Raw genomic sequence first — 26,596 nt, forward strand, 5'->3', positions numbered from 1 at the left:
GCGTGCTTCCCTCTGCTCCCAGAGTATTCCCAGGGCTGAGCGTGCTTCCCTCTGCTCCCAGAGTATTCCCAGGGCTGAGTGTGCTTCCCTTTGCTCCTGGAGCACTCCCAGCAGCTCTGATCCCAGCGTTGGCAGCCATGGCGAGGCGGGAGGTGGCTGGCAGTTAATGAGGGGCGATGGTGTCCCAGGGCAAGGGCAGGATGGGCAGACTTCCCAGCAGCTGATGCCTGAACAGGCTCCAGAGGTTGTTTTGTTGCCTAGTGGGCAGGCGTCTGTCATGCGAGCCTCACAGTAATCCTCCTCATAACCACCAGCAGAGAAGCCCTCTGCATGCCTGTCTGTCTCCTGCAGCCCAGGACCATGGGGAGCAGCAAGAGCAAGCCCAAAGACCCCAGCCAGCGCCGGCGCAGCCTGGAGCCCCCCGACAATGCCCACCACGGGGGTTACCCTGCCTCGCAGACGCCCAGCAAGGCGGCAGCTCCCGACAGCACCCATCGCACCCCCAGCCGCAACTTCAGCACCATGGCTGCCGAGTCCAAGCTCTTCGGAGGCTTCAACACCTCTGACACGGTCACCTCGCCGCAGCGTGCCGGGGCGCTGGCCGGTCCGTGTGGGCTGGGGGCTCGGTGGGACGGGGAGGGGCTCAGTTGGGTCTTTGGCTTCAGTTTCGTCTTGTCTTCTGCTTCTGAGGGACTTTGGACTGGAGGGGAGGAGGTCTGTGTCTCGTTGGCTGGTGGGAGAATGATGGGAGAGAAGGGTCCCCGGCAAGGGGCACCCAGCACACGTAGCTGTGCCGGTCCTGAGTGCTCCCTCTTGCAGGTGGCGTCACCACTTTTGTGGCCCTCTATGACTACGAGTCCCGGACTGAAACAGACTTGTCCTTCAAGAAAGGAGAGCGCCTGCAAATAGTCAACAACACGTGAGTGTCCCTGCAGCCAAGCCCATGGGCTGAGCCGCCACCTTTGTGCCTCCCCTGGAGCCCCTGAGCCAAGCTCTCCCCAGGGATGGGTGCTCGAGGAGGGATGTGTCAGTACTTGCATGGACACAGTGACTGGCATGGACATGGGCACATCCTTCCAGTCCTGCTTCTGATCACCATTGCCTTGCAGCTCTGTCACCAAATCACCTCCTCTGCTTCTTGGCAAGTCCATGCTCTCCAATGTGGGGCTGATCCTTGCCTTTCCCCTATTCCCATCTGCACGCAGTTACCCCTGGTTTGCCTGCACACATCTCCTCAGCTTCATGGCTGCTTTCCCCTGTGCTTGCTTGGTGTCTCTGATCTCAGCTTCTCCCCTGACTCTTTTTTCTCTCCTCTGTGCCATGCTGTCGCTTAGGAGAAAAGTGGACGTCAGGTGTGTATTGCAGACTGTTGCTGTTACTATTGCTCTTCATCTTAAATGACAGAAGGTTGCCTGCTGCCCAGGTTGGGTGGAGCAGGGCTGGGAGGAGGTGGTTGCCTGATGATTTTGTGGTTGGTTGGATTTGTCCTTCCTCAGTGACCAGGACAGAGTGGGCAGCCCTTTCCCATACCAGAGAGCTGCCCCATCCAGAGCTGTGTCTTCACCCAGAAGCTCTGAACCTGGCCTGCTTGCCTCATCTGCCTGGTACCCCTCTGCAGTCCCTTTTCCATTGGCTCTCTGCTCCCCCTCAGCCTTTTTTGCGTTTATTTTTGCTTTTTTTTTTGTATAATTTTGATTGTTTTGTGTGTGTGAGTGGCTCAGAGGACTCCTGTGCTTCCTGAGGGGTCTGGCTCCTCGCCTTTGCTCTCCGTCCTGGTCACAGCCGCACACCCATCACTTGCTGTGCTGAACAGGGCAGTGTCACCGGCTGGAAGCTGCTCCTAAACGTGATCCTGTGTTAAACCCACCTGTGCTCTATCCCAGCACAGGGCATACACAGTCTGAAGCCTGACTGGTGGAGCCACTGCCCCAGTCATGGGCTCCCTAGGGTCTGCAGCTCCCACAGCCCCCTTAGCTGGTGCCTTTCCACCCAAGCACCTGAGACGGCTTTGCAAAGCCAGAGGGTGGGCTGACAAGGAGGTGTCCTGGGGTGATAGTTCTGCAATGGTTGAGCAGTGTTGCATAAAAGTGTTTTCAGTTTGGTCCTTGGTCTCCTTATTCCACCACTGTTTATTAGTGGTGATTTGTTTAATCCATGAAGTCCAGGATGTGGAGGGCTTTGATGCTGCAGAAAAAGCCTGAGTTTGGGGGGTTTGAGGCCTCTTGCTTTCACAGTCTCTGCACTGTACTTGCCCCAGGCTTGTGTTCTGCTTCGGGCTGTCTCAAAGTCAGCCCTGCCTGTTGCATGCCCACATTGGGCTTATGTATCAGGGGTTTTCCTTATGCCTTGTATCACCTGTGGGCTTTCCTTAGGTTTTTCAACTCTGATGCTGTTTGCCAAAGGCTTGGTCAGAGGGAAGGGTCAGGGTGTGATGGGCTGTGCAGCATCCTGGGGAGCAAAAGGGCTTGCTTTGCTGATGAAGCCCGACAGTGGAGGGTGCAGAAAGTGGCTGCTGATTTTCCTGGTGTCTGCTGTGGCTGCATGGGTGGATGTCCACAAGGAGAGAAGCCCTGGAGAAAGCTGAGCCGTGCTCAGAGGGTTCACCTCTCCTCTCACTGAGTGTCCAGAGATGCTGGGACAGTCAGGGAGCAGCTCGAGCTGTTGTGCTCTGGGGACAGCAAACAGCAGCCATGAGATACCCCTTTCCTCTGGGCTCTTCTGGGCTGTGGGGAGGGTGCTGGTGGTCAGTCCAGGACGGGCTGGTAAGCCTTGGGAGCCCGTGGCCACGTGGCAGACTGGCCACCAGCAGCTCTACAGGGAGGCTGCACGCTTGGGCTGCTCTAATGGGCTGGAGTTGGGCAGGGCAGGAGGAGAAGCCTCCACATCACTCACCTCCCTGCTCCTGCATCCCAGCAAAGCCCAGGCTGGCTACAGTGGCCCTTGGTCTCCCAGACAGGCCAAATCCATCCACCCCAGTGCAGAAAGGCTCTCATGGTACCATTTCCAGTGGGAGGAGGTCTCCGCACAGTCAACTGGCAGCCAGCCAGGACGTGGTGGGGTATTTTGGGTAACATGGTGCAGGGGCTGTTGAAATGCTTTGTTTTGATGATGATGATGATGATTATTATTTTCCCCACTGAGAGATTTTTGGAATAGTTTGGTTTTTGCTCAATTCCCAGCTTGCAGCCTAAGCTGGCATAAAGCCACAAGTCAAAAACTGGGCATTTCTCAGGCAGATGGGTTTTTTCCAGTCTTGTGGGAAAGGAGCCCAACCAGCCTCCTGTCCCCTTCAGAGCCACCCCAGTAAAGGTGACTGGGGCAGCAGCTCCAGAGGGGGAGCCCAATCTACCTGCCATGAGATGTGCTAGGGACTGGGAGAAGATAAAACACCAGCTGGGGCTTCTGTGAGTCTGGGAATGGGCAGCAGAGCCTCGATCTGTGGTTGGGAGGAGATGCCCAAAGGGTTCCCACTTTCCCTGGCCCTGCTGGCACCAACACAGGGAGACAAGGTTCATGTCCAGCCTCTCCTGGTTGCTTCCAAGCAGCACTGGGTTAGCTGAGACAAGCAGAAGTCACAAACTGTTGGTGTCTGGAGTGAGGATGGAGGTTTACACATCTGTGAGGGTCAGAGATGGGTCTGGATGTGGTCATGGGTCTTGCAGTGGTGACTGAGGTCATTAAGGTTTTTCTGTAGAGTGTTTGTGGAGGTCACCCTGCTGAGTCCTTGCATCCTCACAGTGCTGTTCCCACAGATCTGTAGCTTTCCCATAGCCTCATCTCCCTCGTGGTCAGGATACATTAGTGGACTCTTGTCTTTGATGAGCAAGACGATGTGAGTGGCTGGAGGAAGCCCTTCTGGCTGTGGGGAAGGGGAAGCCACCTCCTGCTGTCCTGTTCTCTATTTATTGTCATTTCCTGCCTTCTGGAAGCCTGTGGGGAGGAGAGCAGAGCAATGAGTAGGCTCCTGCACCCTGCCAAGTCCTGCAGATGGGCCTGGGGCCACCATGCCCAGGGCAGGAGGGGTGGTGGGTCAGCCCTGGGTTTTGGGGGACAGCATAGGGGCTTCTGCAGGGTAGAGGTGTGCTTGGGGCTGTGGGTGTCCATGTGAACCATCATGCAGGCACAGCCCATGCTTGGCTGCTGGGAAGCTGGTGGCCAGGGATTGCTGCCATGCGGTGTCCCAGGGCTGGAGGTGATGTGCCTGAGCTGGATGGAGCCTGCTGCATCCAAGCCAGACATCACTGCAGGGCAGGTCTCACTCTCCCTGCCCAAACCTCAGCCTCTGCAGCCTGTGTCTAACAAACTCTCTTGGGTTTTCCTGGTGCCTTTTTTTAATCCCTGCCTTCATTCTGCTGCCTTTTCCCCACTTCCCTTCTCACCCTCCACTGCCTTGGATCCCCAACACCCCTCAGCCTCCAGCCAGACCCTGCTGGCAGTCAGGTGGCTCCAAAGGTACTTTGCCTGCCTGGCTGGCTGCAGTTTAAGTTTAAAGCCTCCCTTTTGTGCAGGGGCTGGCAGCAGGAGCTCTCCTGGCCAGGGACTGGCTGGGGACTGGGGGCTGAGTGGGCTGCACCCCTGCCTTTGGGGCTCTGCCTTTGGGGCTCTGCCTTTGTGGCTCTGCCCTGGCTCATCCCTCCTGGTCCCAGTTCCTGTGGGCAGAAGAGGGGCTGGCTGGGGGTCTCCTGGCTTCACACTGAGTGTGTTTTGGTTCTCTTGCAGGGAAGGTGACTGGTGGCTGGCTCATTCCCTCACTACAGGACAGACGGGCTACATCCCCAGTAACTATGTCGCACCCTCAGACTCCATCCAGGCTGAAGAGTAATTGGCATCTTTTAGACAGCTTACAGACGGGCACATGCACCCTGAGATTCCCTCCCCTCTGCTGGGCAAAGCCTGCCAGGCCCCTGGGTGTTCCCTCTTGGTTCTTTTTCCCCTTTGAATTTTCAAACCCTTCAGACGTTTTGCAGCCTTTCTCTAAGTGCGTAGGTGCAACCTGCTGGTGTGGTGGAGGGGTGAGCTGTGGCCTGGAAGGGGCTGTGGTGGACCTGATGCTTTGGGTCTGGTTTTCACTCTTCCACATGGACCCACATCCATGTGTGAGGATGCTGCCAGCCTTGCCTGGATGGATCAGGCTGAGCACACGGGGAGAGCAGGCAGGGGCAAAGCTGGCCCTAAGTCCCAGAGCAGGAGGTGCACAGCCAGTGCCATGGCACCCCGCTGAGAAAGACTTCAGGGGGCTTCAGGGGTCACCAGAGCCCCTTGTTTGGGGAGGCATTTGGAGTGGAGGCATTTGGAGTGCAGGCACTTGGTGCAGGGCTGCTCCGTGGCAATGCCCAGCCCAGGCTGCGGGGGAGGCACCATGCATCGTGAGGTGCACAAGCCCAGAGACACTTGCCATGGTCTCCAAGCCATGGGGAGGCTGAGCCAGCTGCTTGAGCAGGCAGTGGAGGGGCTGTGTAAATGCCAGGCACCGAGCTGCTGCCTTGCCCTCGCAGGTGGTACTTTGGGAAGATCACTCGCCGGGAGTCCGAGCGGCTGCTGCTCAACCCCGAAAACCCCCGCGGGACCTTCCTGGTCCGGGAGAGTGAGACCACAAAAGGTGAGTGGGGCTGCAGGGGGACAGCCTGGGGGACTCCCTGTCTGGGGGGCAGAGGGCCATCTACATGGGGACCCTGGTACCCTTAGTCACTCTGCATGGTCCCAGCTCCCACTGCTTAAGTGCACATGAAGGGAGAAGGAAAGAGGTTGTACCTTGTAGGGAGGAGCCAGTGTTTGGGGGTTAGGTTTTGTCACACCCCCAGAGAGGTGAGGGTTTTGCCTTATCCTGGGCCCTCTGTGGTGGCAAAATCTTAACCTGTGCCTCTGGGAAGCAGGCCAAGGAAATGATGGGGGTTTTAGGTCTCTCTTTCAAGTCTGATGACTCTTTGTACTTGTGTTGTGCCTCCTGAAACTGAGTGGTGATCTTTGCAGTTTGGCTGCCTGAGGATGCAGTTTCTTACCTGGAAACCAGGTGTAGTTTGCCTCCAAATGCACCTTTGAGAAAAGCTCCTTGATGCTTCTTTCTGTTTCGATGCCTTGGACTTGCCACTGTTAATTTTATTCTAGTGGAAACAGCTCATTCAAGCTGTGGCAAAGGCTTCCTCTCTGCTCTTTGTGGCCCCAGCAGTGTGTGGTGTTGCTCTCCTGTGGGCAGGGATCTGCCAGAAGGCTTGGCAGAGCTGCCATGCACATGAGGGCAGCTGGAGGCATGGCTGTAACTGGGGTTATGTGCTGTCCCTCCCTGGCACAAGGTGCCAGCTTCTGCAGCCAGGAGCTGCTCCCCATCCTCTGGTTTTGGGTGGAAGCAGCAGCCTGCATGCCCACTCCTGTACCTACCTTCCCCTTGGGAGCACCCATCTGCAGCACATCTCTCACCCATCCCCTTGGTCCTGCCTGTAGGTGCCTACTGCCTCTCCGTCTCGGACTTCGACAACGCCAAGGGGCTCAACGTGAAGCACTACAAGATCCGCAAGCTGGACAGTGGTGGCTTCTACATCACCTCCCGCACACAGTTCAACAGCCTGCAGCAGCTGGTGGCCTATTACTCCAGTGGGTAGCCACTTTGGGTCCTCTTGGGGTCTGGGTGACACCCTGGGTGCTGTGCCTGCCCTCACTGCAGGAAGGGTGCTGCTGGGAGGCCAGTGCAGGGCTGGAAGATCCTGAATGGTTTTGGGGAGACCCTGGTGAAGAGCTGCTTGGGTTTTGGGGAAGAAGGTGAGGGTCTAGGTATGGGTCCCTGAGGTGTCTTGTGGGGAGGATGTGGGGTAAAGCCATCACGTGTCTAAATGCCCAAGTGTCACCCTGGTGGCATCCCCTCTTGTGCTAGAACACGCCGATGGCTTGTGCCACCGCCTCACCAACGTCTGCCCCACGTCCAAGCCCCAGACCCAAGGCCTTGCCAAGGATGCCTGGGAAATCCCCCGGGAATCGCTGCGGTTGGAGGTCAAACTGGGACAGGGCTGCTTTGGAGAGGTGTGGATGGGTAAGGACTTTTCCCACCCCACTGTCCCCACTGTGTCCCCACCTGCATCCTCTCCCCAGCCGTCTGCAGGTGCCCAGTGTCTGCAGGGGTGGGGGGGCAGGTGAGAGACACGGTCCCCTGCCCCATGAATGTCCCCTGAGCAGCGTGTCCTGTGCTGCAGGGACCTGGAACGGCACCACTCGGGTGGCAATCAAGACACTGAAGCCTGGCACCATGTCCCCGGAGGCCTTCCTGCAGGAAGCTCAGGTCATGAAGAAGCTGCGACACGAGAAGCTGGTTCAGCTCTACGCTGTGGTTTCGGAGGAGCCTATTTACATCGTCACTGAGTACATGAGCAAGGGTGAGCGTTATGTGGGAGCCCTTATGTTATAAAGGGCTGGGGGAGCCCTTAGGGCTCTGCTCCTCTGGATTGCTGTGACTGTGGTCTTCCTCACAGGGAGCCTCCTGGACTTCCTGAAGGGTGAGATGGGCAAGTACCTGCGGCTGCCCCAGCTCGTGGATATGGCGGCTCAGGTGGGTTTGTGCGTCCCTGGGCCTCCCCCATCTCCCCCCGAGGGCAGGGCCACCCAGGCACCTCACTGCCATGGCTATCAGTTGGTGGGGTGCTCTGCAGCCTTGCTCAGCTGGATGCCACCATTCCCTCTGGGTTGCAGTCAGGGACCATCCTTTTGCCCATTCCCATTGCCTCCAGCACTCCCTGGACAGCAAAGCTGCATCTCGTGTGGGCTTTCTTGAGCAATGAGCTGTTCCCACACCCTGGGGTGGATCCTTCTGCAGAGCTGTTCCCCTTGGCAGTGCCTGATATTCCCCAGGGACCCTCATGTCACTCTGCCAGCCTCAGTGTCCCATGTGCTGGTCCCCACAGATTGCATCTGGCATGGCCTATGTGGAGAGGATGAACTACGTCCACCGGGACCTTCGGGCGGCCAACATCCTCGTGGGGGAGAACCTGGTGTGCAAGGTGGCTGACTTCGGCTTGGCACGCCTCATCGAGGACAATGAGTACACTGCTCGGCAAGGTGTGTGCCTGGCACTGCCTGGGGCTGCCAGCACCACGCCTGGAGAGGTGGCACCGAGCGATGGCTTCTGGTCCCCGGGGCTGTGTGCTGCATCTCGAGCTGGCACGCAGCCCTGGGTGCTCAGGGATCCGAGAGGCACTCGCAGCCCCATGGCTCCCTGGGCAGCACAGGGCTGGGAGCAGCCCCTCACAGCCCCTCACTCTGCCTCTCCATTTAGGTGCCAAGTTCCCCATCAAGTGGACGGCCCCCGAGGCTGCTTTGTACGGCAGGTTTACCATCAAGTCAGACGTCTGGTCCTTTGGCATTCTCTTGACCGAGCTGACCACCAAGGGCAGAGTGCCATACCCAGGTGAGGGCTGGTACCCACCAGCAGAGCCCCCATTGCAGTGCCCCAACGCTAGCTGCTGGTGCCCAGTGCTGGCCCCTGGCACTCTGTGGCCCCCAGAGCCTTCTTTGCAGAGAAGCAAACTAATGTGAACTTTGTCCTGCAGTTTGGGCAGGGAGGGTGGGCTCAGGGATGGGCTGCCCCTGCCCAGTTCAGGTCCTGCCTGCTAGCATGGGGTGGGCAGAGCCTGGCCAGGATGCAGGGTCACAGCCACCCTGTCCCACAGTAGTCCCCAAACAGGGTGACAGGCTGGCAGGGACGAGCGCTGATGGGCTGGAGGGTCGCTCTCCCTGGGTCATCAGTGCTGCCTGTAAAGCTCATCCCAGCATGGTGCCCTTGGTGTGCCTCTGGGAAAGGTGTGGTGGTGCAGGATCTGGTTGGCTCTAATCGACCCCACATCTGCTCTGGCCACGCACAGGGATGGTGAACCGGGAGGTGCTGGACCAGGTGGAGCGGGGGTACCGCATGCCCTGCCCACCCGAGTGCCCCGAGTCCCTGCACGACCTCATGTGCCAGTGCTGGCGGAAGGACCCCGAGGAGAGACCCACCTTCGAGTACCTGCAGGCATTCCTGGAGGACTACTTCACCTCGACAGAGCCTCAGTACCAGCCTGGAGAGAACCTATAGACGCGGAGCTCCTCCTGGCACCAGGGGCGCTGCCGTTCTCGCCGTGGGGCACCAAGGGCTGGCCTCCCTGCCGAGGGGCCGGGGTTGTGTGGAGCAGCCCTAGAACAGGATGAGGCATCATCTCCAGATGTGGCCAGGGGAGGTGCTGGGTCCTCTCATTGCTCCTTAAGACTTCTGGCCCGTGTTTAATGAAGTGGCACCGTCCTGCTGGCGAGAGGAGCCGGTGGGCACTGGTGGACCTGGCTTGGGAAGGCGAGTGGAGCATCTCCCACCAAGAGACTTGGCTTTCAGGAGACCTTTGTTCCTCAGCAGCTCTGAGGAGAGCCTGGAGGAATTGAGGGACAGCATCACCCCACCTTGGACACATAGCCCTGATCTCCTGCACCCCCTTTCTGAATCAGCACAAATTCCCCTGCCCCTTTGCCCTTTCCCCCAACCACTCCTTGGCTCCAGCTCTCCCGAGGGTACTGGCAGAGATATTTCTCCATGGGAAAGGTGCAATCCCTGGTTCAGGCTGGTGATGTACCAAGGTGGTGGTGCCAGTGTGAGGTGACAGTGAAATGCTGGTGGTCTTCCTTCCTTGAGTACCCTTCCAAAGGGCACTGGAAGTGTGAAATGTGGCTGCTTGTGGCTCCATTGACTGATACCATCCCGTGGGGGCATCCAGGTGCACATTCAAGTCTTCCAGCTGCCTCTGTCCCCACCAAGGGACCCACCTTGTCCTCCTGGGAGTGGCACAGGGCTGGTGCCAGCACAGTCCTCCTTAGCCTGTGGCCAATGCCACCACTCTAGCTCTGCTTTCTCCCACTGAGCACTCCTGGTCTTCCAGCTGACCCCCTGGGAAGTGCACCAGAGCCCCCTCGGCTGTGCCTCCCTGGCTCTGTCACCAGCTCTCCCACCAGCAGAGTTCCCCAGTGCCACCACAGGGCTTGAGTGCATGGCACATGTGGATGTCCAGGGTATTGGAGTGGTTTTGGGGAAATACTGAACTCTCACAGCTGGTTTTGCCCACCCAATACATTTTTACCTGCTTTCCCCTGACCCCTCCAGCCTCAGCTGCCGGGCTGTGGTCCCCATGCAGTGGGAGCATCCCCAGCCATGGGCAACCATCCTGGAGAGGTCTGGGAAGTGCTGTGCCACATGGGAGACATTCCCATCTTCATCTCCTGCCCCTGCTCACTGCCAAAGACCTCAGCTGTGTTCAGAGGTGGGTGACTACCCCTGCCTGGTTTTGCCCCTACACACATCCCATGGGGCTGAAGCCCAGCCCCTGCACTCTCTCATCCAGCACCTACTTGTACATATCCCTTGAGCTGTCCTCACACCCTCCCAAACATCACCCTCATTGCATGTGTTGGTTTTTCCCTCTCCTCTTGCTAGACCCAGCTGGAAACCCTTCACCATGGTGGCTCACAAGGCTTTGCTCCCTCACCTCTTGGGTCCTGGGCACCCTTTCTCCAGGAGACCTGGGGGATCTTCAGATGCTTGCTGAGACCTGGGGTGGGATGAGGATGCTGGGGGCAGGGGTGATGGCATGCAGCAGTGGGAAGGACCCAGCGTGGGGACCCAGCGGCTTTGCCCACCTCTTGGTCCTCATCTGGAGGGCTTGCTTTGCCTTGCTTGTGGGATAGGGGTTCCCTGTGGCACAGCCTCCTTGCAGGTAGCAGACCCTCCAAGCAGGTCCTTGCAGACCCAAACCGCTTCTCACCAGCCCCCACTGCTGTGCCAAAGTCCCGTGGGCAGGGGGGTGGCCAAAACCCCCTCCCCAAAGCTCTGCTGGAGTAGGGCCCAGGCATGCTGCTGCCTCCCACTTGCTCCTGCAGCTCCCTGACCACTTATTTATGAACCAAGTGCTTACTTGGTTGCTTGGTGGCTCCTTTTTAATGAGTGGAACCTTCAAAATCAGCGTGAGTGGGCTCTTCAGCAGCACAGAGATGCTGCTGGCTTGGAGAGCACCAACTGGGGTCATGATTTTTTGTTAACAATCTGGGGACCTGGAGCCTTTTCTCCCCCCTTCCTAGCAGATTGGCTGTGCCTGCATCTCTTTCTTTGGGCAGGGGCTCTCCCAACCGTGATGTTCTGGGTTTTCCCGTGTTTGCATCCCTCTCAGTGCTGCCAGAGAAATCATGTCCTGAGGCAGCTGGCCCAAGGGGTGGGCTGTGCCATAGCTCTGCCTAAATTACACCAAATCCCCATCCCTGGGATGGAACCTCCTAAAGCTGCCATGTGCAGAAGCCAGATTGGCTCTGAAAGCTGGGGAGAGAGAAGTACACGTGTGGAGGCTTGGCTTTGGGCTGTCTGCAGCACATAGAGAGTCTTGGTGAGCAGGATGGGACTGGGCTTCACCCAGTGGGTGGCTCTCCGTGGGAAGTAGCAGAGCAGGAACGCAGCCTTGACACACGGAGGACCCTGGGCTGGCTTCATTCCTCATGGCTTTTGAGAAGCTCTGATGAAGGTCTTGTACTGGGGACACTTCCAAGCAGAAGCCAGCAGAGCAATCCTGAAGGAGGCCTCCTGCACAGGGCTGGGATGTTGTTCATGTGTTCCCCCCGTGGCTTTGTGCAGGCGGTTTGGTGGCACCCAGCACCCCCAGGCTGGCCGCTGCAGCCGGAGGCCCTGGGGCTCTGGGACAGCTCCTCCAGCACCATCTTGCTCTGCCAATTCATTGTTTTTTAAGCCAGTAAGCTCCAGAGGGGAGCCCCCACCTGAGGATGCTCTTAGGGGTCACTAGCACCCTGCAAGTTGCTCTCCTCTGCTTGTCATCATTTCTTTGGGTTTTTTTACACAGTGTTTTGTAGGATCTCCAACCGACTATGCAGAGAACATGTGGATCTGTGTCTCTCTCCACCCAGCTCCCCTCTCCCTCCCCCACCTGCCTTTTTCAGTGTCAAAGTAAAATATTTAGCCTTTTTTTTTCCCTCCCCTTTTTTTCCCTTTTTTTTTTTGTTTTTAATTAATAATAATAAAACTTTGGGAAACCAAACCAAGAAACAAGCCTGGAAAGGTCCAGCTCTGTGGGTGGTGGGGGGTGGAGATGCTTTGAAACTCTAATGTTGATGTAAATACTTTGCAATTTGATAATTAAATACCAACAGACCTCACAAACTCAAAAGTGTGGCTCGTGTATGGGAGGACTTCCCTGTGTCCAGAGAAGGGCAACAAGGCTGGGGAGAGGCCTCGAGCACAGCCCTGTGAGGAGAGGCTGAGGGAGCTGGGGTTGTTTGGCCTGGAGAAGAGGAGGCTCAGGGGTGACCTCATTGCCCTCTACATCTACCTGAAGGGTGGTTGTAGCCAGGAAGGGGTTGGCCTCTTCTCCCAGGCAACCAGCACCAGAACAAGGGGACACAGTCTCAAGCTGCACCAGGGGAGGTTTAGACTTGAGGTGAGGAGAAAGTTCTTCACCGAGCGAGTCGTTCGTCATTGGAATGTGCTGCCCAGGGAGGTGGTGGAGTCACCGTCCCTGGAGGTGTTCAAGAGGGGATTGGACGTGGCACTTGGTGCCATGGTCTAGTCATGAGGTCTGTGGTGACAGGCTGGACTCGATGATCCTCGAGGTCTATCATAGTATCATTCAGGGTTGGAAGGGACCACAAGGATCATCCAGTTCCAACCCCCCTGCCATGGGCAGGGACACCCCACACTAGATCAGGCTGCCCAGAGCCTCATCCAGCCTGGTCTTAAACACCCTCAGGGACGGTGCCTCGACCACCTCCCTGGACAACCCATTCCAGGGCTTCACCACTCTCATGGTGAAGAACCTCCTCCTCACATCCAGCCTGAATCTCCCCACCTCCAGCTTCATTCCATTCCCCCTAGTCCTATCACTCCCTGAGATCCTGAGAAGTCCCTCCCCAGCCTTCCTGTAGGCCCCCTTCAGATGCTGGAAGGCCACAATTAGGTCACCTCAGAGCCTTCTCTTCCAACCTTAGTGAGACTGTGAGACTGTGAGACTGTGACTTCTTGGACCATGTGTGACACCCATGGGTGGCTCCCAGTGCTTCAAAGGCTTGCTGGGATCTGGTACCCCTTCCATGCTGCTGGAGCCAATCCTGCATCCCCATGTGGGCTTGTGGGCCAGCACAGACCCAGCACCTGCTCCTGGAGGAGAAGTCTCAGCCATTGTGTCCCTCCTGCTCCAAGGACCAGGGATGACTGGCTGCTGGTGGTGGGTGTGTTCCCTGCGCCCAGACCGCTCTGGTGCAGCAGTGCAGCTATGGTGGGCACAGAATCAGGCCCAGTGTGCCCTGACCTGAGCTGGGATGCAGGCTGCATCACGAGTGGGATCCCAGCTGCAGTTGTCAAGGTGGAGCAGAGGGCTGGGGTATGCACTGCTGGCATGTGAGGGACCCTCTGCTGTGTCCATAGATGCTCCCATGCTGGGACACCCAGGTCCCTGCCTACACAGCAGGAGCACTGGCCCCCCCAGGGGACTGTGAGTGATACAGTGACCATCCTGTGCACATCCATTTGACAAACCCAGGGCCAGCAGAGCAGCCCTGAGCCCAGCAGGCAGGAAACCCAACCTTTAAACCCCACTGACTGGGGTGGGCACAGGATAGGGCAAAGGCAGCTCTCCCACAGAATCTGCTTCATCAGCAGCTACAAGAAGCAGGGCTGCCTCATTAGGGTAATGAGTGGGTGTTGATTGGAATCCCTCACTGTGTGATTAAGTAATTGATACATAGCACAGCACCGGGGGAAGCTGAGGTGTTGCTGCTTTTGCCACTGATGGTGACTGCTGATGCTACTCGTGCTGCTCCTTCACCGCAGCCACCACAGTCTGGGGTGACTCCAGTACCCCAAGCCCCGGGCCTGGTTGCTCTGTGCTGGCATGTGGCTGTTCCCTTCTCCTTCTTGGGCTGGTAAGTGACTCAGTCTTATCACATTCAATGTTTAATACTTTCTGGTTTGCTTCTCTTTAAAGTAATTAAGCAATCGAGGGATTATCTCTCCTTGGCAAGTCTCTGGGTCTGTGTGCAGTGTGTGGGCTGGGCCAGGGGGCTTGCTCCTAGGAGCATAGCTGGAGCCAAGGTTCCTCTGGCCCTGGGCTTTGCCAGTTTGGCACCACTGCTCAGATATGGGGTAGCTGTGGGGTGCTGAAGGGCAACCATGGGGTGCCACGGAGAGGCAGGGTGCTGAGGTGCAGCCTGAGCCCTGGGACAGTGTGAGTGTCTGTGGTGGGTTGTGCTTGGGGGATGAGAGCACTGGATTCAGTATTTCCAAGTGCCACTCTTTGCTTCTTCCTTAATCTGTCTCATTCACTTTGTGGCCAGTCCTGAGCCTTGGAGATAGCTGAAGCATCTTGAGGCAGTTGGCAGGACCTGTAGTTCACTATGGCTGGTCAGCCGTGGAGACATTCCCCTTGGGTCACTCAGACCAGCTAGAAGCCCCTGCCAGGCATCCCCAGCCTGAGCCAGGCAGATGCTCCTGGGGATTACACCACATGCCTCCTGTAATGGACTTAATCTTGCTGTTTGCTGCATGCTCATGCTGTGCCTTGTAAGCCCAGGAGAGGCTCTGTGTGTTAGGGGGGGGCTGGTGAGGAGATGGGGGTCCTGGGCTGGGCAGTTTGTGCTAACAACAGCTTGAAAATGGCCAGGGTGAGTTGTTTGACCTGAAGATTCCCTTGAGTTTCCCCAAAGCACACACACTGACTTGGAAGATAAAACTTGACTCTGTCACTCACATCTCATCCCCCCAGCAGCAGGATTAGGTGACACCCAAGCTATCCCTCCTGCCTTGCCCTGCTACCAGAGGATTTGTCTTTGCTCAGAGGAGTAGCAAAACCCTCTCACCAAGGGTTAACCTCCAGGCTCCCAAGGGAAGAGTTAAAGTCCTTACTTGAAGTGTAGCTTCACCTGAGATTTCACTGAGGACTAGGAAACAGCTTGGTGCAAGGAGCAAGAGACAGGCAAGAGCAAAGGGCACTGGCAGGGCTCTCTGTGGCCCTGAGCAATGTTTGTGGCCTCCCTAGCACACTGGCTTTGGCTAAAGTTCATTTTCTGGTTCAGTGGGGTTTGGTGTGAGGGGATGGGAGGCCATGGGAGCCTGGTGCTGTCAGCAGCAGGACTGCATCTCTGGACATTGCTGCTTTTCTGAGCTGGCTGCTGGGTGCCTCCAGCCCAAACGGCTCTTCGGTGGCATCAACCTCTCTCCTCTGTCTGCTGCTAAGTTATTAAGGCCACGTTGAGGGCTTGTCTCAGGGTAAGCAGGGAGAGTATCCAGGCAGGAGGTGCTAAGCACCTGATGAGATCCAGGGATGGATGGGCAGGTGCTGGGAGAGCAAGCTGGTGGCTGTGGTGGACCCAGACAGCTAGCTTCCTACTTGCACTCCAAGCGGAGCTGGGGCTCTCATCTACCAGAGACTGGATGAGGCACTTGGTGCCATGGTTTAGTTGATTAGATAGTGTTGGATGATAGGTTGGACTCCATGATCTCAAAGGCCTATTCTAGTCTAGTCTATTCTACCAAACATCAGGCAGTCATGGTCAAACCTTCTCCATGGGAAGCCCTGTGGGGTTCCAGCTCCTCATCTTGAGGCTGATGAGCAGTGAGGAAGGAGTGAGAAGCCCTTGGACATTGAGGCTGCAGTGAGGAGCCCAAAGACCACCTGATGTATGCTGCATCTCTGTTTCTAGGGTAGTTTGGTAGATTTTCCTCCCCCAACCCTGCTGTGTCACTGATCTGTTACATGACCTAGAAAAGAAAATGATCTGCCCTTCAAATGGAAAGACAAAGGAACAGCTTAAGGCTCCTGCTCCCTGTATCTAGGATGCACCAGACAGATGGACATTATAATACAACAAGGTGTTGAGTCTCCTCTCTGCCAAAGCCCTTGTGGGCAGTGTCCAGGCTCAACAGGACCTGGCACACCACACTGGTGGCATTTTAAACCCCACTGCTTTCAGTAACTAGTGTAGCTACCCCCTGGGAGTGCCTGCTCATTAGCACAAGTCCCGTGCAGAGACCTCTTGATGCCTTCAGGACACTGGGGACAGAACCACCCTACTGCTACTCTAGCAGAGACATAGAGAGGCTCCTTGAGATCAGGACAAAGCATCTCCTCTGAGCTTTCTCCTGTGCAGCCAGCAAACACCTGCCTGCGAGTGCAGGTGCTGTCTGCAAGGGCTCAGCAGCACTGGTGGTGCACAAGCAGCAGAGCTGTGCCAGGGCTCTGCCAGAGCCATCGTGTTCGACCTGTTCCGCAGTCGCAGGCTGGGGTTTTTGTGACCTCTTTGCAGAGGACAAGAAGGCCATTAGCATGAGATGTGAGACCTTGCTTGGGTTCCTCACTCTGCCTGAGGCTTTCTGTCTGACCATGATGAAGTTGCTTTAATTTTCTATCTTTAAAATGAAGATGGTATCTCAGAGCCCTGGAGAGGGTAAGGCAGCGCTGGGGAGGACTGTGAGCAGCATATCAAAGCATGCTCTCAATCTGCACTTAGGGAGGGAGGGCTGCAAAAAATGGGTTCCTTACCCATCAGTTGCCCAGATCTCTCCTGTCACTGCACTCCCTTTTTGAAGTGCTTTTTAGGTCCAAGCTGGGCCCTGCAGCTGGGAACCCTGCAGCCATGCCTTGCCTTGAACCCTGGGTACAAAGCCAGGGCTTGCTCTCATCCCAAGGACTGTCTGGCATCATGGCTAGGATTTATTCAAATTGCTGCAGAGTGCAAGCTGGCTGGTTAGGAACAAGAAGGTGCTCCTGAAAACTGCTTTAGCTCTACTCCATTGAAAGCTGGAAGTTGCTCAGAGCAGAGGGAAGTGCTGACAGAGCTCATGAATGCAATGCCCTCCCCGCTCCGTTCTGTCATTTGTGCTGTAGCTGATACGGCAGCTGCTGGGGTTTCCCTCAGCCTGACAGGTGACAGAGCTGTCATGCTTATTCTTGGTGATGTGGCACACACTTTCTTATTTAGACTTGAAAACACTGATAAGCCCTGAACCCTGTCCAACTTGGACTTGGGCTGCAGGGCTTGGAGCAAGGGTGGAAGAAGCTGGTCTCAGCTCCAGCAGCACAGCTCCTATGCCCTTTAACTCTCTGTGGTGCTCCTGGGTGCTGTCAGATCCGATAGCCCCGTGCCTGGCTGCAGCATGTCCCCTTTCTTCTCCCCAGCACAACACAGGGTCATGGCCAAAGCTGAGGGAAGGCCAACACAACTGAATCTCCCTGTGGATGAGTCGTGGCAGTTGGTTTGCAGCCTGCTCTCTGCCCTCAGCAGGGGACAGGCTGAGCAGATGTGGTGCTGAGGGCTGGGCTCAGCAGGTCGCACTTTTACTGTCAGCACAGAGGATTAGCAGCTCAGGACACAGCTCTGGTTTAACATCCTAAATGGTAAGGGAAGGGGGAATTTGTCACCTAAGTGCAGAGACACCACACACAACCTCCTGTGCTGTGTGCAAGATGAGTCTCTTTAGGTGTAACCAGCGTGGTTCTCGGTCTGCTCACAGCTAGGCTGAGCAGCTAATGAGGAGCTGCTGGAAGCAACAGGGCAAACAGGCTCTGCCTCTTGCTTGCAGACTCTCTGGGGTTACAGTGCTGCTGGGAACAGAACAACAGACACATGATCACTGGGCTTAGGCACCAGCAAAGAGCAGCCAATGCATCACACTGGGCAGGAGGCCACAGGCCAAAGTTTATAAAGCTTTATTAAACGTTTTGAACAGCTGTGCAATGAACAAACAATACTCTGCAAGTTTCACAACCTCATTGCTTGAACTTCCTTGGGACAGCAACAGCCACTTCTGCTGCTCTCCACCACCAGACTGAAGTGAAGACAAACTGATGGGAAAGGAAAGGGAACCCTTGGAGGTTCAGAGTATTTCTGTTAACCTCTAAGGTTCCTCACAAACCAATCTCTGCAGAGTAGTGTCTGCAGCCTGGAGCTCTGCACTGCTGTGGCTGTAGGACTGCCCCACCACCTTGGCTCTTTGAATCCTCATGCCAGGGGAGATGGAGACACCTCCAGCCTTCTCCCTCCTCCATTCAGTAGCACCAGCACCTTCTGTCATCCCTGGCCCAAAACCACTCTCATGAAAAATGAGTGAAGCATTTACTGCTTCAAGCCACCCCTTCACCTTGGGATCCTCTCCTGCCCTGTCCACCCCTGGCCTTTTGGACTAAGTATGAGTTTTCTAAGTGAGGTTCACAGTGGTTTTCAGGACCCCACATCTTGCAGCATACCTGCTCTTTTATCCCAACAGTCAACACCTTGATAAACCCTGGAAATCTCGGAGGGGAAGAGACAAGTCTCCACTACCTGTGAGGCTTTATAAAAGCAGCAGCATAACTGAGGCTTTCAGGCTATGAGCTCAGAGCAGAAGTAGTTCAGAAAGCACTTCGACAGTGCACACATCTCTTTGGCAGGCTGAGCAGGAGGAGATGACTCAACTGCCTCTGGCTCCAGCAGCTTTTGGCCAAGTGCATCTGTGAGCTGTCGAGCTTGCCCTTGATCAGCAAGGCAAGAAGGCTGGCTCCCCGCAAAGAGAAAGGTGGAGAGAATCTTGTAGCTACTCGGGCAGAATGGGTGGGCTGAGAGCCCTGAGTTAGACCAGAGTGGCCTAAAGCAGGCAGGGGAGTGCCACAGGACAGACAGCTGGGCAGAGGCCAGCAGCTCAGCCCTCCACCAGCTCTGGTTAGGAGGGCTGGTGTCCGCTCCCGGTGATACGGGAAGGAAAAACAATTCTGCTTCTAAAAAAGCAGGTGGTGCTGCCAGAGTTCACACAGTAAACAAGTTGAATTTCACAGGCAGAGTGGGAGGAATTTACCACTCTAGTCCACACAGAGCTACAGGAAACAGGCTGGTTTTACTCCAGTCGCATGCCCAGCACCCCTCCCTCCTCCCTAGCCCACCCCCTTTCCAAAAGCAAAAGGAGCCCTCAGCAGACCGGAAGGTTATTGTCTTTTAGGTGCCCACTATGCTGGGATCGTGAGCTGATTCTGGCAGCTGGGATCCTGTGCAGTGATACAAGAAGCAGTTCCCCCAGCAGCTGTAGCAGATGAGGCATAGAGCTGCCAGGAAGACCAAGGCACAAATCGTGCAAGGTTTCCGCTCCAGGAGGAAGCTCAGCAGGTAGAAGCCCATGAACATTGAGTGGCTGAACCACAATGCTGGGTTGAGGGGCTTGGGTATGAGCAGGACAGGGAGCAGCCACTGAAGGCAGTACATGGTGGCTGGCTGGCTGGGGCCCTGGGGCAGCAGCGATCAGATGGGCTCCAGAATAGTCTCCAGTAACTCCTCCTGCAGGCAGGCTGCTCTGTGGGGAGAGGCAGAAATGTCAGACTCAGAAACACAGCAAATGCATCGACAGACTTTGCTCTTGTACAGCTTCCTTTGCTCCCAGTGCTCCTTCTGGTGTGTCCCAGAGCTGCTGGGAAGCTTCCTGCCTTCTGAACCACTCAGCTGGGGACACAGTTATCTATTGCTGGTGTCTAAGTGTATCTCATGCACTCTGCTTCTCAGGCTTTTACCCAGGCCAAGAGCTGGGAGATCCTTTTCTTCAGCTGAAACCCAAAGGGAGAGGGCAAACAGCAAGGAAAACCAACTGCACTGCCTTCCCCACACACATTTACCCCAGACTGTCCACAGGCTTGTGTGGTGGTAGGAAGAAATGCAGCTGGATTAGGCTGGATGTTAGGAAGGAATTCTTCATAGAGAGAGTGCCCATTGGAATGGGCTGCCCACCACCACTGGAGGTGTTTAGGAGGAGACTGGATGGGGTGCTTGGTGCCATGGTTTAGTTGATTAGATAGTGTTGGGTGATGGGTTGGACTTGATGATCTCAAAGGTCTCTTCCAACCTGGTTTATTCTATTCTGTTCTAACGGGGGGGACAAACTATTGGTGCTTCAGTGAAGTTTTAAGGAAACATTGATGCAAGGAGTGTCTAGGAAGTGTTAGACATGCAAACTGCTTTGTCTTTAGGCAGGCTAAGTCTCTCAGCAGGATGGCAGAGAATTCAAGCCATACATATGTCCAGGCTGCAAAAAAAAGAGAAGGCCAGTCCTGCTTAAGGGATTTAGAATCTTTGCCAATCAGCTAAACTCAGATAAGACAAAGAATACAAATAGATCAAAGAGGGGCCAGTCTCCAAATAGCAATTTTCATAAGTGCTGTAAACACAGGATTTCCTCACTTGGATTATTATAAAACCCTTTGGAAACAGTGAGCTTTAAGGGCTTCTGCAGCCAGGGGTGGCAGCACACTCCAGCTCCAGAAAACACACTTCCCCCTTTAGCAACATATCTACACCAAGCCTGGGGGGTTTGGTTGTAGTTTCTAAGCAGTACAAACATCTCCATCCAGGAATTTCAAATGCCTTACAGGTGTTGAAAGGGGGAAGAGAGGTGGAGTTTTGCAGGCTGGGCTAGCAACAGCAGGTGAGGCTAGAAGATCAGTGCTGCTGGGAGGGAATAGCCAGAAGTTCAGTTCACACAGTAGTGAAACCATGAGAAGAAGGTACTCCTTGCTTATCACCCCAAAAACCTGTAAGGGAATGGTGGAGCTGGGAAGCATGCTCTTCCCTGCTAGCCCCTGTATCATGATGACATGCAGCAGCACTGAACAAAACAGCTGCCAGCCAGGGCACAAAGACAGGTAAGAGGACAGCCCAGACTTGAACACCACCATGGCCTCACCCCAGCTAAGCACAGCCCGGTCAGAACAGCTCCTTGCAGCAATCCTTTCATCTGAAAAAACTCCACTGAGTAGTGTTCTGACAGGAGAATGAAGGACTGAGCCTAGCCCCTTAGGATTACAACTGGGGGTGGGGGTGGGAAGGTTAGTAGGACGAAGGAGTGAGAAGGTAAACAAACAGCATATCCCATTGGCTCCTGCTGGCAGGAGAAGGGATTTCCTGGCCAAGGGAGAGAGAGAATGAGGGACTGCACAGAAAAGCCAAGAGAAAACCACACATGGTTCTCTTCCAACAAACCACTGAGGTCAGGCTTGTCTTGCAGCTCTGCAAGCTCACGGGTACCAACCAGCTCTGTCAGAGCAGGAAGCTCCCTGCCATCCACAGTGCTCCTAGCAGCAGGGTCTGCTTTGATGTCAGTGAGCGAGAGCACGGCCAAGATTTCCACCAGGAGTGTTTGGGGAAAGTATGTTGTGCTGGCACTGCTGCAAGAGAGTGTTCTCCAGCAGAGAGAGGGCAGCTGGGGTCCAATTAGCAAAACTAAGCTGCAGCTAGGCAGCCAAAGAATAAGGAGGAAGTTATTTTATGCTGCAGCATGGATAAAGCCAAAGGAATGAAACTCTCAGTGTTAGTCCTGGTTTATGCAGGTCACTCAGTTGCATCTTTAGGAGGAAGTCTAGTCCCAAGCCTGTCTCCCTCATCTGTAAACTGGAAATCAGTTTTATTCCATAGCAAAGCATGCTCTCTGCTAGCCTTTGTGAATCATGGGGATATTCCTGGAGTGAAAGTACTGCAGAAGCATCAGGTAACTTTTCTTTCCAAGGAGATGAAAGATTTAACAACAAACATTTGAGAAGAAAGGTAGTTAAACCCCCATCACCCAACCCTCTAGTTCAGATTGCACTGAATGTGACAACTGAATGTGACTGAATGCCACACCTTGAGTCCTGCGTCCAGTTCTGGACCCTTCAGTTTAAAAAGGACATTGAGACTCTTGAATGTGTCCAGAGAAGGGCAATGAGGCTGGGGAGAGGCCCTGAGCATAAGCCCTAAGAGGAGAGGCTGAGGGAGCTGGGGTTGCTTAGCCTGGAGAAGAGGAGGCTCAGAGGAGACCTTATTGCTCTCTACAACTACCTGAAGGGAGGTTGTGGCCAGGAAGGGGTTGGTCTCTTCTCCCAGGCAATCAGCACCAGAATAAGAGGACACAGTCTCAAGCTGTGCCAGGGGAAGTTTAGGCTGGAGGTGAGGAGAAAGTTCTTCACAGAGAGAGTTGTTAGCCATTGGAATGTGCTGCCCAGGGAGGTGGTGGAGTCACCATCCCTAGAGGTGTTCAAGAGGGGATTGGATGTGGCACTTGGTGCCATGGTTTAGTAGTCAGGAGGTCTTGGGTGACAGGTTGGACTTGATGATCTTTGAGGTCTTTTCCAACCTTGGTGATTCTATGAAAGTTGAACCAAATCAATGATCTGCAGCCATCTTAATCCTCCTCAAATATTCTTTTTGAAGTCTCCTGCAGTCCTCTCCCAAGTGCTCTGAAGCCTGAGCAGTACCCTGAGCTGTGTAAACATCACATTATGCTTCTGTTAATTCCATCCCTTAAGTCACATCAGCTATGACTTCTGTAACTGTAACAGTCTTTGGGTCTCCTCTTCTTGAAGGTTTCCTTAGAGGTGCCTAGAGGCAACTGCTTTGGGCTTTCTGCCTCTAGAGTAGAGGAATGGCTGAAAACCCACCTCAGACAATGTGTCTATCAGAAGAGCACAAGGCTGCTCTAGCAAAGCACAAAGCTCTGCCATCTTCCAGGATTAATGTCCTAAACCTCTCAGCCTTAATAAGGCCACATGCTGCTGTTGAGCCTTTAGCCCCCAAACTCCACAACTCACCACAGTTTGAGTACAACCATAACTTGTGATGTAGCTGCATTTCACCCCCACAGCCCAGCCTTCCCACCAAGGTAAAGACTTCAGTGGCAACACTCTTGAGCAGTGAGTTGATCCTAAGTGTGCAAGCATCACCTGAACACCTCCCACAAACACAACCCTACTTCAGAACCAGTTACCCATTTTTAAAGATGGGTATTTCCTGCAAGGGCTGGTTGGTTGTAGCAACTGATGCAATCACTCTGCAGGATAAAGACCCATTTAATAGTGGTTATCTTTACCATGAAGTTTCAATGTCAATGCCCTCTGACCTGCAAACCTCTTGAACTTCTAACAAATACAGAATTCCAACAGTAGCTCTGGTTTCTGTAGTCAGTTTGCTTGTGTTTTCATGTGCCCCTTTGCTATCCATCAGTTAAAGGTTGAAAACCCTTTTGCCTGCTGATCCTAGGCAAGGTACCTGCTACTAGACCTCTGCAGCTGTCTTCCTGAAGGAACTTTCCACTAGTAAGGCACATACTTATCCTAGCTCTTTGGTGGAGATTTCTTTATACAGCTGGCCATGACACTGTTTTCTATCAAAGAGAAACAGCATCTCCTGCTAGCAACTCTTCACTGAGCAGGGACTGTCACACTTCTTGGTGTCCTTGGAGCCATAACAATATTCCATTTTGCCTAGATGATCAAGCAAGGTGAAACTTGCAAACGAAACATTCCTACCTTGTTGTCTTTGTCCCCTCCTCATGATCCAAGCTGAAGATTACCATGTCTGAGGGCAAATAAGAACCTGTCACCCAACAGTCCTTCTACCAGCTCCCTGTTTCACAACCTCACCCTGCTTTTCCTCAACCAGTTGCTCTTGTTCTCCCCAGCCTGACTCATCTCCTTCCCTAGCCAGCCTGGTGTCCTGTGCTCCTCAAGACTGCTCTCGTGCTCAAGAGTCATCTGACTTGGCTGCCACTCGTGTTTACCAGACAGCTCCTTTCATCACATCCCCACTGCCTCCTCTCGCGCCTCCACAGCTCTGGGAGCCACTTAAACTTGCTTTGCACCCGTCACATGTTCCCACTGCTGTCCTCACTGTCAGTGGCTCCTCCTGATCTCCAAGTGCTACTAGAGCCTCCCCCCTGCCCACTCTGGGAGACAGAGGAGCAGCCTGGGGAGGTTTCCCGCACAGCAAGCACCACAGTTTTTCTACATGCTTATTAATCCACTTCCATCACGTCCACAGCCTGCCTTTCTGTCACCTCCCCTCCCCACAGCATCCCAAACCAGCAGGTCCCACTAGCACGTGTTTGTGGGGAGGATTCCCAAGGGGCAAGATGAGGACAGCAGCACACCTTTCCCAGCCAGAAACAAAACTAATTAGGACAAGTCAAAGGTGAGCAGCACAGCAAAGGATCAGCCCTGATTTAAAGTGAAACCATCTGAGGAGCCAGCAAGCTGTTCCTTGACATCCCATAAGCTAATTCAGCAATTAAGAGGCAGGGAGGTGTTCCTGCACCATAGGTTTTATCCATCAGTATGCCAACACTAAGTCTGTACCCTTCCCAAGAATGTCTTCATTCTTTAACAGTCCATTTACCATGACAGAGGAGAATAATCAGCCAGCTTTCAGTAAGCACTTATAATGGCAGCTTGTTCAGCCCTTACCAAGGCAGCCACCAAGCCACCCCTGTCTGCAAGGAACCTCCCCAGCTGGCAACCGAAACTGCAATAAAAGACCTAGTAACCTTTTTATTGAGGGGTGGCAGTGTCAACCTTCCCTTTTACTAGAAGCTGCAGTTTCTGCTTGGGAACAAAAAGCCACACTGACTAGATCCCAATCTGACAGCAGGCACACATTTCAGAGTGGGCCTTGGGGCCCTGCTCTGAGCTTCTCCTTGGTAAGGCTCACCTGTAGCACACTTTGCTCAAAACTTTTGAAGTCAAACCCCTGTCCCAGCCACCTAAGTGGAGCTGATGTGTGTGGGCAGTGCTTTGTGCTGTCAGCTTGTGTTTAAAACCATCTCTGAAGTAGCCACGTAGCAGCACCCAAACCAGCTGCTAAAAACTACACAATATCCAAAGCACTGGCAGGGGTGGGGGGAAGCAGTAAGCTATCAAGTGACAGGCCTGATGAGTTCAGCTAAGAAAAGCAACAGCAGACCAGCACATTGGATGCCAACCCTTGCTCGTAACAGCCCCAAGAACCATAACTGTTCAAGCTTTAAGACCTATTTGCAGTATCAAGGATTTAACTTCTTCAGGGTTTGGGGGGGTTGGGGTTTTGGTTTTTTTGGCCTCACTGCTATTTTTCCTAAAGCTTTATCTGCCAGTATGACTCAGCTGGAAAAAGTGAGTCCTCAATTTTTGGCAAAGCCTTGAACACTTGATGAAGACTCAGCAATGGTGCAGTGTAATTGCAAACAGCTTCCCAAAGAGTGGCAAATCCTTGACAAACCAAGCCTCAGGGTTACAAAGTGTTATGGTCCCTCGAGATAGAGACAAGCCAAAGCAGCTCATTTCATGAAAAGCTGAGGCTCTCTGCTGAGCTGCTCTTTTCATCACTGTCACAACTACTCTCCAAGCTTCACTACCGCCCCAGGACTGATCCTGAGGTGGAGCAGAGCCTGCTCCATTCGGACTGCAGCGCACATGCCGCAGCAGGGTGAGAAAACCTCCACCTGCAGAAGGCAGCAGTGAGATCTTGTGTCTCTCTGCAAGGTAAACCACAGGGGTGGAACCCTAAGTCAGCCAGCTCTGTGGTGGGAAGAGATTGTCAGCATCAGCAGTTGCCATCTGAAATGTGGCTACTTCCATTTGTACTGATATATTAATTCTCAGTGGTCCTCATGCCCACCCTCTGGCTTTAACTGTCACAGACCATGAATTCCAGCCCCATTCCAAGGTCCCTGAAAAAAATCATCATTATTTTTGTTTGACTCTCACTTTGTGCCTTTGACAGGCTTCAGAAATCTGAATACAGCCTGGAAAACAAAAAAGTGCTTTCTGTGTCTTGGGTAAAGGGAGGCAAAAATACAGCACTGGCCAGGGGGGTTCTGGGGAGTTAACGAGATAGAGCTGGGTGAGGCAAAGGTTGCTCCACTGTGACAGTAACTGCAAGATCAACTGTAATGTTTTGATACAGGGGGAATGAAGTGCAACAGAGACTGGTGTGGTGGTGTATTTAAGAGCTTCTCATCTTGTACTTGCCAGTTTGGGATGTAACAAGCAAGGCTGGTACAACAAAAGGGCATCTAATCTGCCTCTCCAAGCGGCTCAGAGTGCTGGCGGGCGGGTGCCTGGCCGGGCACTAGCACTGCGGGGGGCTGCTGCATTCGTGCTGGACAAAAGGATGTCACCGAGTTGTCTTCTCTGGGCAGAAACAGGCCTGTCTTTGGGTTTGGAAGGTGGCAGGTGAGCTGTGAGATGCTCGTGGCTGGGAGCTGAGGTACAGAAGGAAGCAGTGTCTCGGGGGACGCACGCAGCGCTGCCTTCCTGTCAGGCTGGCCATAACCAAAGCCTAATCCAGGCTGGCGCCGGCTCTTGTGTAACGCGGCCGCGCTCGGCTCCGGGAGCGCGGCTCTCCCGCCGGCACAGCGTTAGGAACCCCCCGAGCGTCCTCACCCTGTCCCCTAAGTTCCGAACCATCGCCCCCCGCTCCGACAGCCCCCCGCCTGCCCGCCGTCCCCCCCGCCTCTTCCTCCGCCCTGCTGCCGGCCTAAAGCCAGGCTGGGCCCCGGCGTGCTCCCTGCCCGCTCCCCTCCACTCCCCCTACTCACGGCACGGTGCCTCGGCCTCACGCCGCCATCCCGGCGCCGTCTCCGCCACGGGGCCGTTCGCGCCGCGCCCTGAGGAGCGAAGGGTGAGGCCGCCGGGGGACGCCCCCCACCAGCCGCCTGCGCGCCCCGACCGGGCGACGCCGCTCCGCCAGGGCCCCGCCGCGGCTGCCTACCTCCCGCCTGTCCCCGCGGCCTGCACCGGGCCGGCCCCGCAGCGCAGCAGCTCCGCCGCGGGCCTCGGTGGTGGTGGCGGCGGCGGCCGAAGAGAGC

General features: G+C 54.9%; 2 protein-coding genes across 4 annotated transcripts in view; one reads left to right on the forward strand and one right to left on the reverse strand.

Moving 5' to 3' along the window:
- Positions 1–12,164, forward strand: part of SRC (SRC proto-oncogene, non-receptor tyrosine kinase) — a 29,756-nt gene extending 17,592 nt beyond the window's left edge. Inside the window, exons 3-14 of one of the 2 annotated variants that reach the window (XM_068149850.1) lie at positions 352–604; positions 820–919; positions 1,335–1,352; positions 4,720–4,818; positions 5,496–5,599; positions 6,439–6,588; positions 6,866–7,021; positions 7,182–7,361; positions 7,458–7,534; positions 7,887–8,040; positions 8,258–8,389; positions 8,844–12,164. In XM_068149850.1, coding sequence (XP_068005951.1) covers positions 361–604; positions 820–919; positions 1,335–1,352; positions 4,720–4,818; positions 5,496–5,599; positions 6,439–6,588; positions 6,866–7,021; positions 7,182–7,361; positions 7,458–7,534; positions 7,887–8,040; positions 8,258–8,389; positions 8,844–9,052 — 1,623 coding nt within the window. In that variant the 5' untranslated portion in view covers positions 352–360 and the 3' untranslated portion in view covers positions 9,053–12,164. The remainder of the gene's footprint in view (positions 1–351; positions 605–819; positions 920–1,334; positions 1,353–4,719; positions 4,819–5,495; positions 5,600–6,438; positions 6,589–6,865; positions 7,022–7,181; positions 7,362–7,457; positions 7,535–7,886; positions 8,041–8,257; positions 8,390–8,843) is intronic. The other variant, XM_068149851.1, reaches the window with a different exon arrangement.
- Positions 12,165–17,680: 5,516 nt separating this feature from the next.
- Positions 17,681–26,493, reverse strand: BLCAP (BLCAP apoptosis inducing factor). Of its 2 annotated transcripts, XM_068149853.1 has the most exons (3): positions 26,327–26,493; positions 23,283–23,331; positions 17,681–19,306 (listed from the first exon to the last, which is right to left on the reverse strand). In XM_068149853.1, the coding sequence occupies exon 3, from the start codon at positions 19,216–19,218 to the stop codon at positions 18,955–18,957; it is 264 nt and encodes an 87-aa protein (XP_068005954.1). In that variant the 5' UTR covers positions 19,219–19,306; positions 23,283–23,331; positions 26,327–26,493; the 3' UTR covers positions 17,681–18,954. The 2 variants fall into 2 exon arrangements, with proteins under 2 accessions (XP_068005954.1, XP_068005953.1); XM_068149852.1 differs by lacking the exon at positions 23,283–23,331.
- Between the last annotated feature and the right edge of the window lie 103 nt (positions 26,494–26,596).

This window comes from Melanerpes formicivorus, unplaced genomic scaffold (genome assembly GCF_026170545.1).
Source record: "Melanerpes formicivorus ecotype bairdi unplaced genomic scaffold, bMelFor1.0.p_v2 SCAF_19, whole genome shotgun sequence".
NCBI lineage: Eukaryota > Metazoa > Chordata > Aves > Piciformes > Picidae > Melanerpes > Melanerpes formicivorus.